At 47.8% G+C, this 19,758-nt stretch overlaps 1 protein-coding gene across 1 annotated transcript; it reads right to left on the bottom strand.

Annotated features, from left to right (window-relative positions):
* Positions 1 to 6,271: 6,271 nt before the first annotated feature.
* On the bottom strand, positions 6,272 to 12,480 carry GSC (goosecoid homeobox). Its single transcript, XM_034418639.3, has 3 exons — positions 11,700 to 12,480; positions 9,110 to 9,369; positions 6,272 to 6,687 (listed from the first exon to the last, which is right to left on the bottom strand). The coding sequence occupies exons 1-3, from the start codon at positions 12,070 to 12,072 to the stop codon at positions 6,535 to 6,537; spliced, it is 786 nt and encodes a 261-aa protein (XP_034274530.1). The 5' UTR covers positions 12,073 to 12,480; the 3' UTR covers positions 6,272 to 6,534.
* Between the last annotated feature and the right edge of the window lie 7,278 nt (positions 12,481 to 19,758).

Here is a 19,758-nt window from a genome sequence, read left to right as displayed (position 1 = left end):
CAGGGGTATGTGCAAAGACCTATCAAAATGTTGACTTGTTTTACAACACACACACACCATGCCCCTATCTAGAAGATGAATAGAGACATGGGGTGTCTCTTCTCAAGGTGGCTATAGGACAGGGGTCACCAACCTTTCGGACCTCAGGGACCATTAAATTCATAATTTTAAATCCCGTGGACCGCTAATATGATCTGCCTAATGACTGGCTGGGTGGGCGTGGCTAGATAGTCATGTGACTGGGTGGGTGTGGCCAACTTGATGTCACTCACTTCAAGAGGCGCCTTGCCAACCTCTATTCGCCCCTCCCCTCCCAGCCACTCCTTGCCTGCCTGCCCAGGCTCCTTAGGGCCTGAACAGGAAGCAATTGTTGGAGCTAAGTAGCCACCATGAGAAAGAATTAGCAAAACAGCTCAGTTCAAACTGGATCTGACCAGAAGGAGGCTCAGCAGAAGCACCTCATTGAGGACTACAAGCATAGGCTTTCCAAGCAGAGGGAAGACCTGCGGGAGTGCAAGGCCAGGTACTGGCACCTGGAGGCTCAGTGGGCTGAGATGGTCAGCCAGTTCCAGGCCATGATGCAGTCCTACTGGAACAAGGCTGTCCGGCTCTTTGCCACCAGCACCACTTCCCTCCAGCCTTCACTCAAAGCCCCACACCAGGAGACTGAAGCAGACCCCGAGTCAGAATTTCTGCCCCCCTCCAACCTTCACAAAAAGACCCTGATGGGGAAGACTCTCTGCAGCAACACAAACATTCATTGCATGTATCCGTGCAATTTACTTTTTGTAAATTCCCCTCATTCATTTCATTTATACCACTTTTAATATTGCCTTTGTTATTTTCACCATCAGAAATGAAAGGCTATTTTTTTCCCATTCTTCTAAGATATCGAAGATAGTTAAGATGCTGAGGATATTCATCGCTTAAGGACCAATACATAACATTTTAAAATAAAATTAATTTGGGGGAAAAAAATCTTCTTGTGGTAGAAAGACAAAAACAAAAATGAAGTGACACTGGTAGACAGACATTTAACTGTTACATTATTTCCATGAAGTTCCATTAAATATATATATATAATGATAGATTTTTAAAGATTGATTTGAAATTGATAATTGTTTAGTGAAACATTTTTACTTTATTTGCATTCGTATACATTTTGTGTTTCGGGTCATCGCTTCATCCATTCTTGCTATGATTTTTGATTCTGTGCAGCATTTATATTGGAATGCAGGTATATCAGTGCATAAAATAGTCAGAAGACAAAAATGGTTTCATTGATACAGTTTAGACAAGTAGCCTTTTATAATCCAAATCCCACCTTCATCTTTGCTGAGGAAATATCATTTGTACTGTGTGAGAAGAATTGGGCAAAGACTTAGCCTCATGTTTTTCCTGAAGGCCTCGTTCATTGCATTCTAAAAAGTTGATCTCTGTGTTCGTATGCTGACCCTGTGGGGTTTTATTTGGAGCATAGCTTCCTGATTCTTTGTCTGGAGAGCCTGAAGCCAAAAAAGATTTGCTTTCCATAGGAAAGAAGGGGTTCATATTTTCAGAACAGATTTGGGAGATCACGGCAATAGATACAATGTTCTTGTTCTAAGATGGCAAGTCTTTCCAATTATCTTATTGTTTGGAAGAGTTTAGCATTTAAAGAAAACCAGGGAATGATAAAACTGATCATCTTTGATAATTTTCAGCTTCTTTTGCAGCATGTCTTCATATTACTAGTTTAAATAGTTATATTTCTCTGGACCTCGTCCCATGTACATCTAATAATGGCACAAACCTAGCTTAGCTAGAATTTGTTTTATTTCTGTATCTCTATGATGTTGCCTTCACCCCATCCCCAGCTTATGAATGAGACAGGTCTGGGTTACCTTTAGCTGTATCAGCACTGAAGTATCCATCAGTCAATCATACAAGGGCATCCTCAAGGAGATTAGCAATAGCACTTAGACTTACAGTATATACCACTTCACAGTGCTTTACAGCCCTCTCTAAACGGTTTACAGAGTCAGCCTATTGGCCCCAACAGTTTGAATCCTCATTTTACCCAGGATGGAAGGCTGAGTCAACCTTGAGCCTGTTGAGACTTGAACTGCTAAATTGCAGACAGCTCAAGTCAACAGAAGTAGCCTGCAGTACTGCACTCTAACCACTCAGCCACCATTGCTCCCTTCATTTCCCTTCTCATCCAGTGCCTTCTGCTGGTGGGAAAATAACCACCAATCACTCTCCTTATCATGGTGGGATGGGCCTGGATGAATGTAGTGATGGAATGGTGATGTTTCAAGTTGCCAATTGAGGAGTCTTAGGCACAAAGATCCTTCAATCCATCAGTCAATCATACAAGGGCATCCTCAAGGAGATTAGCAAAAGCTAATTAGCACGCTATTAGCATGCTATTAATCAGGTTGTTTCTGATTAAGATTTAGCTTGCTTCAGAAGAGTTCTCCCTAAAATTGAAAGTGAAAGAGGATAGAACACAGTAATGTCATCTCTAGCCCCATAGCAAGAGATCTTCCTTACTTTAAGGAAGGGCAAGGATACATGTACTGTACGAATGAGGCTGAAGTTCTACATCCTATGAGCAGACAGAACTGCCTTATTGGTCCTGCTCCTGGGATTTGTAGTGAAGATTTATGAATTAGCTCAAGACGTCATCTTGTTAATGTTCGTTTATTCCACTAGCCAGTGTGATGCATGAACCAGGTCACTATTTGAGTGCTTCTGCCTCCTCTATCTAGCTTCGCCACAGTCCAATCCTACACCTGCCTATTCAGAATCATTGAGTCATTTGTGGATGGACTTCAGGGCCCTAAAGCCATGGGACCCCAAGTCATCTGGCAGATGGCTCCAGCTGACTGGAGCAGTGGGGGAGCCTGGATTGACCTGCACAGAGCACACCAAACAGATATGTCTTCTCCAAATATTCTTATTAATATGGCATCAGGGATGGAGGCACTGGACATATACATCTACAGCAGGTGTACTTTTTATTATTTTGATAATGTAAACTTTCATTACTCCTAGTGAATTCAAACATTACATTACCCCATAAAATATTGCCTAAAACCCTATCACCACCATCCATCACCAGTGACAGCAGGGTAACAAGTCTAGAGCTCTGCTCTTTTGGGGATGTGACTGCAGCCTTCTCCTTGCAATGGTGGCTCCTCTGCAGAGCCGAATCTCTTCCTTGACCCATCCGTTTCCTCAAACTTGACCAGGAGATGAGAAGACCAATTTGCCTTTCTGTTGCAAAAGGAACAGACAAAAAGACATTCTTGCTACAGATTTGTTCAGAGCAACCCATTTGCTGGGGGGGGGGGGAGATTGGGGTTGTGGCCAGGAGGGTGGGGAAATAATATACAGCTTTCCCCTTTACACTCATCTTAATTTGGTTCCAAAATACCCAAATGTGACTCTCGGGCATGGCACTGAATATGCAGGGCTCTCTGATGAAGAGACCATGTTACACAGCCACCATTCTTTAGAGCAGATCCATTGATCATTGAAGAATCTCGAGATTGGAACCGTATACCTATGATCTCTGAGGAAACAGGGAGATAGAGAATGTGACTTTCTGATACACTGAAGATTGCTGGGCAATTGCCCTGTCTCTTCTTCTTACTATGAGCTCCACAAAGTTGCAAACCTTTTCAGAAGTTTCAGCCCATTAGTTACTTTTGTGGCTTACAAAATAAAGCGTCTCAATCGGCAATCCTATAGAAACACTTACCTGTGGATAAAGCACACTGAAGTCAATAACACCTTATTTAACTGATATACGACTTACCCAATGGTGTGTGAAGAAAAGAAGATACTTTTTCAAAGTCTTCCTATCCTTTCAAGAGTAGGTCTGAAGCCTGTTTTATCCCACTTTTAAATTTGCCCTTATACTCAATAAACACCTAAGCATCCAATCTGGGAAATTACAAACTTGTGAAGCATATTTCTGACTTACTAGTTCTTTTTTTTTGGGAAGAGAGGAAATTGTTTTTTTTATCTTTTGCTGTTCCTAGCTTTAATGAACTTCCAGTTATAGGAACTGTCCAAAAATCAGTTAAAGAGTTTCATCTTTGACAGATAAAAACACATTGGCCTGGATCTCAACAAATTACAAGGAATTTGACAGAAATTTAGCTTGTGTTTTATATCTTCTAAGATTCTGGGCTGTTCCTATAAAAAATGATGGCCATGTTGTTCCTTGAGGGGAAATAATCCATTATCCACAGTTCAGCAATTCGGAACTGTGCAAAACTTCAGAACTTCAGAAAGTGCAAAAGAGGGAGCAAGTTCTTCATTTTGTCCAGGAATCCTCATCATGCAAAATATTTCAAACTCTCTGAGATGCTTGATGAACAGTCTTGAAGAGGTGGAAAACTTGCATTGTCTCGTGGGTAATTTTGGTTGAACCGAATAAGGATATCTCAACTCTCAGCTCAACTCTGAATGTTGGATTTTGTGTGCGTACCATTTTAACTACCATAATCCTAATTGTCTCTCATCCAGGTCATAGTTGTTCCAAAAGTAATTTTCAAAAGGCAAGTGGAGTTTCTTGTTTTTTCTCCTTGAAAACATTTCACTTCTCATCCAAGAATCTTCTTCAGTAGACGTGAAAAAGCTTCTTGGATGAGAAGTGAAATGGTTTTCAAGAAGGAAAAAAACAAACAAAGAAGTCCAGTTGCCTTTTAAAAACACCTTTGAGACAACTAATCTTAATACCCTGTTTTCCCGAAAATAAGACCCAACCGGAAAATAAGTCCTAGCATGATTTTTCAGGATGCTTGTAATATAAGCCTTACCCCCAAAATAAGCCCCAGTTAAGATTGTCAGCCAGATGGGTGCATTTAGTACCGCATTTCCCCCAAAATAAGACCTAACCAGAAAATAAGCCCTAATGCATTTTTTGGAGCAAAAATTAATATAAGACTGGGTCTTATTTTTGGGGAAACACAGTAGTTGCTGCAGGTTATCCCTGCAAGACAATACCTGCAAAACAGTTATCTGAGAGCAATAACTTTCTGCACTGAAAATCTTGGATGGGCTTCCTTGCTTGCTTATGCTTATTGCTATATCCTGATGGTACTAATTCTATAATCCCCATTGGTCATTGTATTCCCAAACCTGTGGGAATTGTAGTCCTGCTTAATCCAGAACATCCCAAACCAAGCAGAAGCTGATTATTTCTGCAGCTTCCCCAGCACCCCTTGCTCTTTCCTTAAGATATGAACATGAGCCCTCCCCCCTTAGGCCCTGTCTTTTCCAGATTCCTGGGGGGAGATGCTTGCATTTTAGAAATGGCCCAGGCAAGAGATTCCCACACTGTCTGATTTCCCAATCAACTGCTGTTAATATTGTCCCTCCATCCTGCTGGACAATGCAGGACAACTAAGAGAGATGGCTTTTCTTGACCCTAGCAAGCTTTGTCATACCCAAAATCCCCAGGAAGGGGGAAAAAAATCTCATTACAACAAATAGCTAGCCAAATTCGTTGCTGGGTGATGTGTCCTGAGTCAAAGAAGGTTTATTCCCAAGTCATCCTGCATGGACAGGCAACCTCAGCATCCTTCCGTGTCATTGGACAGCTTGGACGGTGGTGGTGCTGCTGCAAAAGTCACTAGTCAGGGTCAAGGTAAAAAACAATTGCCAAGGTGGCAGCCACAGCAGAGTTTTGATCACTCTGCTGTGGCTTTATGATGACCATACAGAGTGGATGGGGCTTCAATCACACCCTCCCAATTGCCTCTTGAAATTTTTGACCATACCCTACAGTTCACCCTGCCAGGTTTCTCTAGTACAGAGAATTAGCATCTCTCCTTGGAGTCGGGGGTTCAAGGCAGGGGTGAAATCCAGCAGGTTCTGACAGGTTCTGGAGAACCAGTAGCGGAAATTTTGAGTAGTTCAGAGAACCGGTAAATACCACCTCTGGCTGGCCCCAGAGTGGGGTGGGAATGGGGATTTTGCAGTATCCTTCCCCTGGAGTGGGGTGGAAATGGAGATTTTGCAGTATCCTTCCCCTGCCACGCCCACCAAACCATGCCCACAGAACCAGTAGTAAAAAAAATTTGGATTTCACCACTGGTTCAAGGTGATGAGTAACAACATTCTCTATAGCTACCCTAAATAAGTTTAAAATAAAACAAAAAACCTCTTAAGTAAAGCCGAGGGGAGCAGGCAAGCCAGGCCCTCTCGCTTCTCTTGGGCCACCCCGCCGGAGGGCTCAGAAATCTCTCAAGGAAAGATCCGCGGACGAGCCTCAGCCCATGCAACTCCGCCGCCACGCGTTTTATTTCAATGTGTTGACTCCGGGATGGGGTACATTATATACACATAGGTCTACCGTCCCTCCTCCCTCTCCCTGCGAAGGCAGAGTCTGTGCAAGAGTTGCGAGCGCCTCCTCGTGCAAGTGGCCCAGAGAAATCGAGTCCAGCCCCACCGGCAGCTTCTCCGGGCGTTTGTGTGTGTGTGTGTAGTGTGTTGTGTGTTGCGCGCGCGCCTGCGTGTGTCTGTGTGTCAAAGCCATCAGCTGTCCGAGTCCAAATCGCTTTTGCTTTCTTCTTGTAGCTTCTCTGGAGACGTCTTGGAAGCTTTATTCCACTTCTGGGCGTTTTCTGACTCCTCTGAAGAAGACCGCTTTTGTCGCCGCCATTTCGCCCTGCGGTTCTTGAACCAAACCTGCATTCAAGAAAAGAAGGGGGGGGAGAGAGAGGTCTTTACTGGCCGTGGGAACACGGACCCGCGGGGTTCAGAAGCGGCGCCCGAGGGAGTCTTGGGAAGCCGATCCTTGGGGTCAGATAACAGAAGTTATCTGAGAGTTAGAAGTGACCTTATAGGTCATATAGTCCAACACACACACCCCTCAAGCAGGAGACCCTACACCATTTCTGACAAATGGCAGTCCAATCTTTTCTTGAAAGTTTCAAGTGATGAAGCTCCCACAACTTCCGAAGGCAACTTCAGTTCCATTGGTTGATTTGTTCTCACTGTCAGAAAGTTCCTCATTTCTAGGTTGAATCTCTCCTTGGTCAGTTTCCATCCATTATTCCTTGTCTGGCCTTCAGGTGCTTTGGAAAACAGCTTGACCCCATCCTCTCTGTGGCAGCTCCTCAAGTATTGGAAGACGGCTATCATGTCTCCCCTGGATTCTACTCCCACCCAATAGTCGGTTCACAGTCCTGTTCAATGGAGGCGGCCCAACGCTCAGGGTTTGGGTTGCGCGTCTGGATGAGCGAACTTTAATCTGAAAAGTGGGGGGGGGGTTTGGGACGAGCACAGCAACCTCAGGCTTTTCTTGTCTGCACAGGCGCTGAGCAGGAGCCTGGCCACGCTTCTCCGGGGAACTGGGACTCCATCTCTCTTGGAAGTGGGCCCCTTGCTCTCCCCATTCTAGTGGGAAGTGTTCATCGCGTGCAGAGTTGCGTCTTCCAAGCCAACGTGGCGAGGTTGGCCGCTGCAAGGCTGGAGATTGTGTTTTCTCTATTGGAATCCCCACCGTGGTGGGGGCTGTTGCTTTCTCCTACAATGAAAACACCAGGCGCGGCCCCGCAAATTCAGTAGCCTGTGAGTTCCGCCTAGGAACCTTCCTATTTGCAAAAAGCCTCAGCTTGGGAAGGGAAAGATCCTCGCCTTAAAGATCAAAGCGGTGGAGATGTCTGGGGAATGAAATGAATGCCCGGGAAAGAAACTGCAGCTGCAGGAAGGACGCAACCGTCGGGATCTGGTCTTTTCCCTGGCCAGATCGGTGCTGATCACGCTTCTGAACCTCCTTTTAGCTCACAGCCTTGCAAGCTATTGGGCGTCTAAGAAAAAGTTAAGGGCGCAACTGTCTCTGAAAACAAGCGGCTTCAGTGGATGCTTTCCCGGGATTTCTAGCTCCACAACAGAGCGGACTTGCAGGTGATTTTTCACCCAAGATAAACCAGGTTGTGAAAGCACGAGAGCAACGCCCTGACCACGGAAGCATCTGCTGGCTGAAGGTCTGACTCAAGACAATAAAAGTGGTGGGATCTCACAATCCCAATGAATTAGGAAGCGTTTGATCTTTGTGTGCATAAGAATAGGTTGCGAGAAGCAGAATTTAGATTTGGACTTCGGGTGGTGGAGTAAAGAACCCCCTAAACTAAGGCTAGGATCGCTCACTGTAAGGGAGACAGCCCGACTTTGCGCTTCAGATAATTTTTTTTTAAATTTGATTTATATGCCGCCCTTCTCCAGAGACTCAGGGCGGCTTACAATGCGTTAAGCAATAGCCTTCATACTTTTGTATATATTTATGCAAAGTCAGCTTATTGCCCCCACAATCTGGGTCCTCATTTTACCTACCTTTGAAAGGATGGAAGGCTGAGTCAACCTTGAGCCTTGGCGAGATTCGAACTTGCAGTAATTGCAGGCAGCAGATGTTAATAACAGCGCTTTAGTCTGCTGCGCCACCAGGGCTCTTGAATTGAAGTCAATCAACTCCAAGCGTTCTTGAGCCAGTCCCCCAAGACATCAGCCGGAAAGAAATGTGCTCGGTGGAGTTTACTCCGAGCATTCAGTGGCTATAGGATAGCAGAGCTGTTCGCTGAGGGTAAAGTAAATACCCATCCAACTGAGTAGTGCAGAAAGGGAAGCGGGGATCCAGGGAGATCAAAACCTGGCCAGCAACTGTTTCCGACGAAATCCAGCCCTGCATTTAATTTCTACGTCTTCGGTTGCCCTTGAACTTCAGGAGTCGGATGTAAGGATAATGGTTATGATAGCCGTCCAGTTCCCAGTAAGGAGCAGCCCACTGCTATTCTTGGGGCTGCATATTCTTGACAATTGTCAGGGTGTAGGCTAAAAGATCCCCAAAGTTTTCTGAATCTTTCCACTACTCACTTGCAAGCCAGGTTAACTCCACTCGCTTCTCTCCCTCTCCCTGCACCCACCCTTGTGCCAAGCCGTCGCTACCACATCAACTACTACAACCTTCCTTCCTTCCTTCCTTCCTTCCTTCCTTCCTTCCTTCCTTCCTTCCTTCCTTCCTTCCTTCCTTCCTTCCTCCCTCCCTCCCTCCCTCCCTCCCTCCCTCCCTCCCTCCCTCCCTCCCTCCCTCCTAGAAGAAAGATCACCTTACCTCCACTTTTTCCTCCCTTAAATGTACCCTTCTGGCCAGCTGTTCCCTGGTGCCCACATCGGGGTATTTGGTTTCCTGGAACAAGTTTTCCAGCGCCTCCAGCTGTTCGTCCGTGAAGATAGTGCGATGCCTCCTTTTCCGCCGACAGTGGAGCTGGTTTAGAAGCTGCAGCTCAGTCCGGGACAAGGTGCCCACGTTCATGTAGGGCAGGATTTGATGCGGGACGGGAGACATTAGGACCGAGCCTGTCCCTTCGTAGCCTGGAGAAAAAGAGCAAACAAGGTGGCGTACCTTTGAACGGGCCAAGTTTCCGGATCACGTCACGTTCCAACCCGCTCCATCATCCCACGCAAAAGAGCCAAGGCAGAGCTTGCTTGCTTGTTTGAGGCGGCGGATCGATGCTATGGCGGGTTTCACGGGAGCCCTTCGGTTCCGGACTCATTGCTGGGAATTGTGGGGCGGGAGACGCGGACTTCCCAGCTAACACAAAGTTGAACTTGTACTATTCGCATGGGCGGAAAGGAATGTAAAAATCCTCGACTTGAAGTTTCATCTGTCCGGGCTGCAGATCCTTCTCTATCTTAGTCTTGGAGAAGCTCCCCAAAGCTCCCCCACTTTCCAATCTTACACTGAATATGCATCCCAAAGATTTCATCCCCCCCAACCCCCTCCCCCCCCCGCGAATGACTTAACTAAGGGGTTCGCTAAAGACAGGGGTGCTCATTGCCCTAAATTTATCTTTTTTAGTTATGTAGAAGAGAGTGAGTTGCGTTTGTTTAAGGAGGTGAGAATGTACATTTTGCAGCCACTTTTGCTGCGAAACCATAAATTCCCACCGAATCAGCACAAGTCCAGAAGTGATCGTTGTTTCCTAGGAAAGAAACCCGTCCGTTTAAATCGCTACTTTCAAACGGGGGAATTGTTACTTTTAGTACCAGTTAAAAATTTTCTGCAACGGGACAAGAAAACTGTATTAAATGAAGACATTCCGGACTTGGAGAAAGGGAGGAATTCTGAGTATGTTTCTAGAAAGGACCTAATTGGCTTCAAGGGTTGAGAACAGATCGGAGCAGAGACGAATCCCGCTTAAATCGAGGAGCATCTTGATGTAAAGTAGATTTCCTCCCTCGGGATTTATAAGGGTCTGAGGGGTCCTTGGTGCTCTCTGAGTTTGGTTATCCAAACTAGGTAGCATCATCAGTACTAGTAGGGAGATCCCTACTACCAAGTTACCCAATTCGGGTAATGAAACATCTGCAAGAAAACAACCAAGATCAGATAGGACCAAGGACCCCTCATTTCAACTCTGAGCTACAAATTTTATCCTTTATTATTTATAAGGGTCTTTCAATTTCGCCGCAGCGATGTAAAACATTAGCATCCCACCATTACCATCATCTTGGCAGAAGGATGGTTGATCGACGCTATAAATCACAAGTGAGATAGTGATCTAAATATTTAGGACGGTCATCCTCAGATCGGATTCGCTCCTATTTCCCCACCCACCCACCCGTTTTAACTCAAGGTGAATCTATTGATATTTTGTTTAATTCTCGGTTCCTGGTCTGCTGCCCCGCCCCCCTTTTTTAATGGGAATAGGAACATTTTAATTTTGAATGTATCTATCCGTAAGTATATTCTGTGTCATATGCTGTTTCAAAGGAATATTTGATTAGGACCGGAAAGTTAAAATCGAATTAGGGTGACTGCTTCAGAAAGGAGCAGTTCAGTTATAACTAAACGTGTAATCTTTGTTTATTCAGAGGTCAGCCCTTATTTGAGTAAGGTTTAATGCCCAATAAATAAGCCTTGGGACAACAGTTAGGAAGGCAATCCGAACGTTGTCAGAATTATTCCCAAGGCAAAGCGTAGGATGCCTTAATTCCAGTTACTCGCATTTGTCAGAGCGTGTAAATACAATCGTGTCGGCGAGGAAACCATCACTCGCCCCCGGTTCTCAAGCCAAAGTCATCTCGGGATCAGGTCGCCTGGATTTAGGATCCAACGTCACTTCCAGCCAACGCGATGGAATCTACCGCAGAATCCCAGCGTTGCTTCGCATTCCATCACACGCTCCCGGTGCTGCCGGCAGCCGGGAAAAGGAGTGGGGGGGGGCAACTTGAGTACCGCGCCCTTCAAACTTTCTCCAGGCGAGGAGAAGTTTCAAGAGCCGGCCGTACCTTCCTACCTTCGGGCACAGAAATTGAGCTTCTCTGTCGCGGAGGGAAAACCCTTCCCGTTTCCAAATGTGTTTTTCCCCCTCTTTTTTTTTTTTTTTTCTTCAAGAGGCAACTGAACTTTCTTATTTTTCTTTGAAGAAGAGAAAGTTTTGAAGAAGCTTCTCGGATGAGAAGCGAAACGTCTTCAAAGAAAAACAAGAAAGTTCAGTTGCCTCCATAGATCTTCCGGCCTACGTTTCTCCCTGTTACTTTCCCAAGGAGTACCTTGGGCGGGGCAGGATTGATGGAGAGGAGGGCCAGGGCACTCCGGAGGGGATTTGGCTTCTTTTTTTAAATCTCGCCTCTCCCCCACCGCTGGAGAAAGCCCCCAGCAACACGGACGAGGGGAGGGGGGGGCATTCCTGCCTTACCTGTTGCCGGGACGCAGGAGCACTGCTGAGCGCCGAAGGGCTGCACGGCGCCGCAGCAAGAGGGACCCACGGCGGATGCCTGGACGTGAAGTTGCCCGTAGTAATAGTTGCCGTAGCCTCCCAGCCTAGATCCACCGAGGGCGGCCAGGTTAGACGCCGGAGCCACGGCCCGCGAGTAATATCCGCCGTAGTCGCCGCCGGCAGGGCCGTAGAGGGTGTCCCCTCCGTGCAGGCTGGCCGAGAAGACGACGGGCGCCGCGCTGGGCTGAGGCTGCTGCGCGGGGTGCTGAGGCTGATGCTGCAGCAGCCCCGACTCCTTCCCGCGGGGTCTGGCCGCCAAGATGCTGTCGATGCTGAACATGCCAGCAGGCATCCCCTCCGGCGCTCTGCTCGGAGGGAGGAGCAGCGGCGCCCGGACCTTCTCCTGGAAGAGGCAGGCCGAAGTGTGGCCGGAGCTGGGCCCGGGGGACGAGCGGGACTCGAACCTGGCTTCTTGGGGGGGGAGGGGGCGCGGGGGCCCTGCAGGCCAGCCGGTCCTTAAGAGGCCGAGCGTGGGGGAAGAGGAAAGCTCTTCGCCTTGGAACTCCGTGCCATCGCCCCCCCCCAACCCCCGCGCCTCCTTTCCCTTTCCCTTCTTCTCCTGCAGCTCCTCCTCCTCCTCTTCCTCCACCTCCACAGCCGTCCGTTTCCTCCTCCAGATGGCAACTGCCTGCAGTCTCTAATCCGCTCCGACCTCTTTCCTTTTTTATACCCAGGCAACGTCATCCTGGATTGAATTCCCGGGTCTCTATCGGATCGCGAATAAAACTAGTTTTCCACCCCCCTCTTTGGGCGGGGGGAGGGGGAGGAGGCGGGGCCGATGGGCGTGTCGGCAGGAGAGCGGGGGAGGAATCGGGCATGAAGCCTTAAGGGAAGGCATTAGTGGGGTCGCACTTTGGTCCTCTGCTCCTTTGACTCTTCCGAATCCCCCGCCCGCCTCCCGTCCCCCCACGAGTTAAGGTTGATCTCTTTCTGAGTGTTGCTACTAACTGCTTCTCGGGTTAATCTGGCTAATGGCGTTGCCTAACACCAATCTCCGCCGCCCTCTTTTCTGCCTCCTTCCCCACTCCCACCCACCCCCCTTTTCTTCTGAGCCTTTTTCCTAGGGTCTTCGGCCTTGAGAACCCGAAGCAACAGCGGAATTGAAAGGCGAAAGGTTTCGCGGGATCCTGATTTCTTGCCCCCCGTGCTCAAGAGGTCCAGGGTTACATTACACTGAAGTCTTGCGAGAAGCTCTGGTTTACAATTCCCGAAAAGAAGTCCTCTCCTGCTTTGGAATGCATTGCCCAGAATGCAGCTTTCGTTCGCAGATCCTACAATAGGTTATAATATTTCCCTTTTTCTCAAACCCGTGTTCTAAAACAACAAAAAAACAAACAAACAACCACACACACTTTCTAAAATCCTCAGTTCACACTATTGATTCTGGACGTTTTTATTCGGAATCACTTTTCTAAGCGGTCGATTTATCCGAAGTCTTGGGAATTCCCTTCACGGGGCATTTCCTGATGATTTTAGAGGATTCCCCTTCCACTAAGGGGGAAGAAGGCTTCTCACCAGAAAGTCCGAGGGTTACGGGCAGGCTGCAAGCCTCGGATCCGAAACACTGGGGTGACAGATCCCATCGCAACCGTGCATACGGCACAAGTAAGACGCGCAGGCGTTAGTGGCGCAGGTTTCAGCGTCCACCTTAAAGCCTCCCGTTCTCTCTCTCTCTTCCCCACCCCCGCCCTTCAGTCCCAGCTGCGGGATTAAAACTGAATGGTGTTTAGGAAAACCTTTGGGGTCTACGGGGCGCAAGTGTCCGCCTTACCACTGCTGCCCGTCTGGCGCAGTGGCAACGTCGCGGAACTTTTTCAAACCCTTCAATGGGTCTCTGCCTTCACATTTCCTTAGGAGCATCCGGTGGAAGAAGGGGTTCGGTTTTTCGGGGGCAGAGAGCAACCCCCTCATTTCCTCGCTCTGTCCAGATTCATAGATGTTCCGGTTCTTCTGCCTTTTATGTGTGCTGCTCCTTCTGTGGGAAAAGGGGCCTCCCGTCCGTCAGAACCTCTGGTTTCTTGGAGGCCGTTCGCTCCTGGAAGCCGCTTCCTTGTGATTTGCAAAACGCTCCGTCTGTCACGATTGTCTCTGGCAATCCACAGGAGGTGAACTGAATCAGATTAGAATATTTGCCTCCATCAAAGAAGGTAGGAAATTGGACGTGCTAAACGAAAACAAGCCATTAGGAGCTGTTGATGAAGAACAAATTAGATTCTCTCCCCCCCCCCTTTCCCCCTGACTTTCTAGTCTCCTTTTAAAACCTCCCATTCTCGATTTTTCTCAATCTGGACAGTTAAGGAGCAGTTTGAAAATGAAATTGGAAGGGGTGGCGGAGTGTGGCTTGCCTTTTTCTTGCCTTTTTCTTCTCTTAGACTTCAGTCCAGGCTGCCGATAAGCATACGGGCTGAAATCAATTTAATTGTGATCTATGGAGAAGCACTGGATTTATTTCAGTAAGTCTAAATAGGAAAGAAATAAGTCTGTTTGTCGTGAATGGTTAGCCCATCTGAGCAGAGACTTTTTGGAAGGAAGGAAGGAAGGAAGGAAGGAAGGAAGGAGAATGCTACGATTTCCAAAAACAAAACTAGCAGAATGAAACATCGGCACAATAAAGATGCGCTGCGCCTGACACATTTATTCTATTCCTTTATCTGCCTGGCATGGTAACCGCCCTTTCTCCAAGGTCTACCTTTCGACATTCCCAGATAAGTTCCACTTTTACCCGGCCCCTCCTCTTCTCCACTCCCAACACCAGAAAATCCAAAATATTTGACATGAAATTCTAGGCTAGGAACAACTCTCGACGCTGGAAATTTCAGACAACTCTAAGAGAACCCCTAAACTCAAAGCTCTTTACACCAATGCAGCCGAGTCGCTTCTTTGCACGGGATTAAAGATGCGGAACCAAGAAGGTGGGGGGGGGAGGGCAGGTGCGAGAAGAGTCCTCCCCGCATGACTTGTCCTTCTTTTGCAAAGCGCCCGGCCGATTCGCAACTTCGAGTCTCTCCCCCGCCCCCATTACACTTCCCAAGGCCGTTTGCTCAGCCTTCCCAGAAACTGACTTTTCGGCCTTTTAAGAACCAAACCTTTCCCCTCCCCGCGACCAAAGCGGCCTCTGAAGCAGCTCATGGACCCAAAAAATAGTCCTGGGCGGCCACCTGATAAATGTTATACCAACCTTACTCCAAAATGGCTACAGATTCTTGACCGAAATCCTGAGTGTGCGCGATCTCTGGGGGCACTGAGGCTTCCGCCAGAAGGGTTTTGTCCAGCGAAGAGATCTGCAGTTCCTCCTTTTAGTCGCTCTCTTTCAGCTCGGGCTTCAGCTCGGGCAGCGGGTCCTTGGCTCCGACTCTCTTTCGGAGAGGCGAAGCCGCCTGTCAGCGCGAAGGCCGGTCAATAGGGCGCCTTCGGAAGGCTTCCCAAGAGGACGGGGCTGGCCGATGCTCTTAACGCTCAGCTTTAGCTAAAACCCGAGCTCTGCCGCGCTTCACGTCTAGGCTTAAATCGTGTTCAAACAAGAGCCATAAATCCAACTATTAAATGTTGCCCACGGCGGTAGTTACGTGCTCGAGAGGAAAACCAAAGCACCATTTGGGGGAGAAAAGCAAAGGTCATTTGGGGGAGAATTCCGATCTATGACTGTAAAACTCTTGGTGAAAGAAGCAACTGTTGGAAGAAGAGGACGCGCGTTTGATCCGGAGCATTCGACACCGCCGAGCTGCCCTATAGACCAGATTCAGCAAGAAGTCATTGATTAAAGTCGTTAATCAAAGTTTTGATTACGGATTAATCGGGAAGGGAGTAATCACCCCCTTCTTGTGAACAGTACCGTTGGGCAGAGGCAACGGCGACCATTTTTTTGCGCCTAAAACTAGAAAATTATCCAGTTTTCTTTACAAACCCGTTTAGGATCCCGGCGCCAAAATGCCAGCTTCTTCCAAGCAAGCGCCCCAGAGCATCGGCTAACAGCGCCCAAGAGAAATCCTACATAATTCTTTTAAAAAATTCCTAATACTTCCCAAACTTTCCGGGTGTTGCTTTTTGCTTTTTGCTTACTTTAAGCACCGGAGTCAATATTAGCTGCAAACTCAACCCCAGCTAAGCCCTCCTGGAGTTAACAAGGCTCTTGAGGTCCCGATCTCCCCTTGCTTTCGTTTTAATTCCCTGCCCTCCCCAGACCTGTGAACCGGGGCTGCCTCTCGGCGATTAAAGCTGCTAATTTGGGGCGTCCTACCTCGGGGAACGGGACGGACCCTGTCCTTGTTAATCTGGGGAATCTGAGCAGCCGCCTTCCTCCAGATCCTGATCCGTCCTAGTTTTAACTTTCATCCAGATCCTGCCGCGCATCCCCCCGCCGCGCACTGTCCAAAACCCTTTCAATGGATTTGGGTGAACTTCTCCGAGCCTTCCTCCCCCCCTCCCGCTCCCTTTTCACTTTCGCTTCCCCCAAAGGACCCCAGGTCCAAGTTCCCCTTTATAGAAGCTGCCACTTGTCTCACTGGAAGCGGAATAGCAGATGACAGCGGAGTAAGGCGCGTTGCTAAGGGCTGGTTGCTTCCTCGGGCCGGCGTCGCAGCGTGGGTGAGGAGCGGCAGGCACAGCGTGTCTTAAGGTCGGGCCGGCAGAAGCCGGGAGGTGAGGAAGCAAGTCGACGCAACGGTTGATTTTCGATATTAGGAGCCGAACACGATTCCCGTCCGCAGCTCCGGCCAGGCGGACGAACGAGGCGGCTCGGTGAGACGCCTCTCCGTTTTGGCCAGCCCTCCCTCAGATGAAGGGAGACCGAAGAGCCGGGAAGCCGGCTGCACCTCGGGGTTATTTGGTTTAAATCGGGGTTGAAATGCAGAGAGGATTTTTTTCCCCCCTTTTCTTTTCAGCCCTCGTTCGCCCCCGCGATTATGCGAAGATACGCAACTCGACAGCCGGGATAAAATAAATTATTATTTCTCTTCGCAGCCTGTCCGGCTATCCGTCGGAACCCCAGTTTTATTATAAATCGGATCAAAGCCTGAAGCCTTTTCTCCTTGCCGTTGCCAGCGTCCGCATTTAAGACAGATGCTGCGAAAAGGGGCAGGAAAACGAATGACGCCGAAAACTGGCGCGGTTTTAAAGGGTGGTTTTACCTGTATAGTAAAATCGCCCTTTAAAATGCCGTTTGTTTAAAACAATAGTGGATCAAAAATGCTGCCACCTTCCATGTCTGATAGCTGTAGGGGAGAAAGGAAACCGAAGCGTAGGCCACTGTCTAGTACAGATAATCTACCCTCGGAGGGATGGAAACGGGGTTCCACTTCTATTAAGAACCCGGACTTTGGAGTAGTCATTTTTCACGCAGTCTTTTAAACTGTTTCAATCCTATTTTGACTCCGATATATAAGAGAGAGTCCAGTCCAACGAAAGTTACTGCCTTAATGTCACTTGTCTGTTAACTGAGGGAAATTTATCCAAACTGGCGGGATGGCGGGGGGGGGGGGGATCATCTCTCTGTGTTAGGAGGGTTATCTGGATCATTTTCTCCTGTTCAAATATCCGGATTTAAATGGCCAGCTGTAGGATTTGGATAGAGCGTTGTTTTTTTTCGGATTTCGGGTATGTGTTATCGGCTGCTAATAATAATAAGCAACAATGACCACAGTAGCGAGGACGTGAACTCGTTTAAACCCAGTTCATACTTACTTGAAAAATATTTTCTATTTCAAAATCTGAAAAATAAGTCCCTTTTCCACTAAGTCTTTTCCATTCGCTCCCCATTCCCCCGGAACCTCCTGACACTGGAAAGGGCCAGGGGAAAAAAAAATCTAAGCGATCAAAAGATCGGCCACCAGCTTTTCTGCACCAGTAAGGTAAGGCATTTGTAACCTCCCTGTTTAGATGGGAGAAAAAGAGAAAGGAACGAATTGTGCGAAGGATCGCGAGGAACGGGAGGGATTAATGCTCCTGGATTTTGTGGTGGAAAGAGATCAGGAGAAGAAGAAGAAAGAACTAAAGGAAAAAAAAACCTGTGCCGGGAGCTGTGGGAGAGGAGTTTAATTTGAAAAGTCCGCGGCTCAGCAAGGCGAGGCAGGATCGGGGTTCTTTTTAGGCGCAGCTCTATCCAACCCTCCTGGTCTCTCGCCACGTCCTTGGCGGAACTTCTTTTGAACCTGCGCCCAAAGCGGGCAGGTGGGACCGGAGACCAAGCCTCGCTTTCTCCTTCACGCACGCGGCTCTAACTGCCAGAAATGGCAAGTGGAATGGGTGGCTCGGCTCTTTCAGAGGATCCCCGAGTTTTTTTTTTTCCAGCGAGTTTCATGCCGCAGCTTTCAAGGGCGCCTTGAAAAAACCCAGCCTGGCTAGGTGGCTCAGTGGCTAAGATGCTGAGTTTGTCGATCAGAAAGGTCGGCAGTTCGACGGTTCCAATCCAATCAATGCGTGAGCAGGGGGTTGGACTAAATGACCTCCAAAGTCCCTTCCAACTCTGTTACTGTTATTAAGGCAAAATGCCCTTCCCACGCCCGAAGTACCGTGGCTGGTGAATCCCGGACCTTGGACAAATTACCTGGGAGGAAGAACTGGGGCGCCTGCCTGACTAGCTTGTGGTTCTTCCAGGGCCGCCTGGCTACTCCCGTCAATGGAAGGGATGGGGCCTTGGTCTGATCCCGAAGGCCTCCCCCCCAACCCCAGAGACTTCCCCGGGCCACACAGTGGAAGAACGCTAAGAAACTACATCAGCAGAATATAACATAGTTAAATGGGGTTATTTAAAATTGTAGCCTTGACCTAACCTGAGATCCTGGGGGGGGAAACGACCTGTTTAGGACAGCCCTGCCTGGAGGTTTTAGGGAAGCAGGCAAGGCAAAGGACTTTGAGAAAGCAGAGATGCTCAGGGCTCACTTAAAAACTGTAAATTAGAAATTACAGACCTCTTTTAAAGCACTACCGTTGGTTAGAGATACTGGGGCCAAGCTGAAGCTTTCTTGGGAGTAACTGCCTTTCCCGCAAGCCAGACCCAGGTTATTCAAGAAGGCCTTTCACACAAATTCAGAATGGGGCTTGCTTTACTTTTATTGCTTAGCTTGAAGGCAATTTTCCAGTCAAGTGTTAAATTTTGTAAGCCCGTCCTCATGAAAGAACACAAACTGACCAACAATGACAATTTCTTTTTCTCCCACCACTTCTCTTTATTGAGGGAAAATTTGGAATAAATTTGTAACCAAGGATAGGGCTAAAATACAGCATATAATTTGCGCAGGGAGCAAAGGCTCTTAAACTGAATGGATGGGAGGTCTAAAGGATAGATGTCAACTACTAGGAGGCAATCCTTGGAAAGTGTTTACTGTAACCTTTGGCATCAGCAGCTCAAAGCTAAGCACGTTAGAACCCCATTCATTTCAGTAGCAGCGTTCAAGTCTAAGCTGAAACATAGTCATAATATTTAGCTGTATTGTATTCCATTGATCTTCATTATAGTTTGAACATTACAATAACCACAGTATATAATAAAGTGCCTCATATGTATCAGGGCTTCTGGCAATGTACTTGCCTTGTACATTGGGTCAGAGTTTTGATTGTGTCTTAACTCTGTAAACATTTCACCTTTCAGTCACTCTTAATTACTTAAACTTTGCTTCAGCGCTTCTCTTCCTCCTTTTCAAAAGCCCCATAGGACTTGACTCACTAAAGGCAGTTCTGCTCCATGAATCTCAGGTCAATTAAACAGAGATGGGGCAAAAAACCTCCGGTTTTATCAGTAGCACCAGCTAAGTCCTGCCAGTGGTGTGGGATGCTAGGGTCACAATTCAGGAACATCTGGAGGACCAAGGTATATATCTCCACATGTCCTTGGCAGCTGGCTGTATCATCATGCCATGATGAGGAAGTGGAGAACAAAGTCTATAACCAAGTCGGGCTTTCCTCCTCCATGCAATCCAGCTAGTAAAATGTCACATTGAGCAGAGAAAGAGGAACAAAACTCCTCTTTGGACACCCGGCCATC

The sequence above is a fragment of the Pantherophis guttatus genome, chromosome 1, assembly GCF_059756535.1.
Source record: "Pantherophis guttatus breed Tessera chromosome 1, ASM5975653v1, whole genome shotgun sequence".
In the NCBI taxonomy this organism is placed as follows: Eukaryota; Metazoa; Chordata; class Lepidosauria; order Squamata; family Colubridae; genus Pantherophis; species Pantherophis guttatus.
This window is presented reverse-complemented; position numbering and strand designations above follow the sequence as displayed.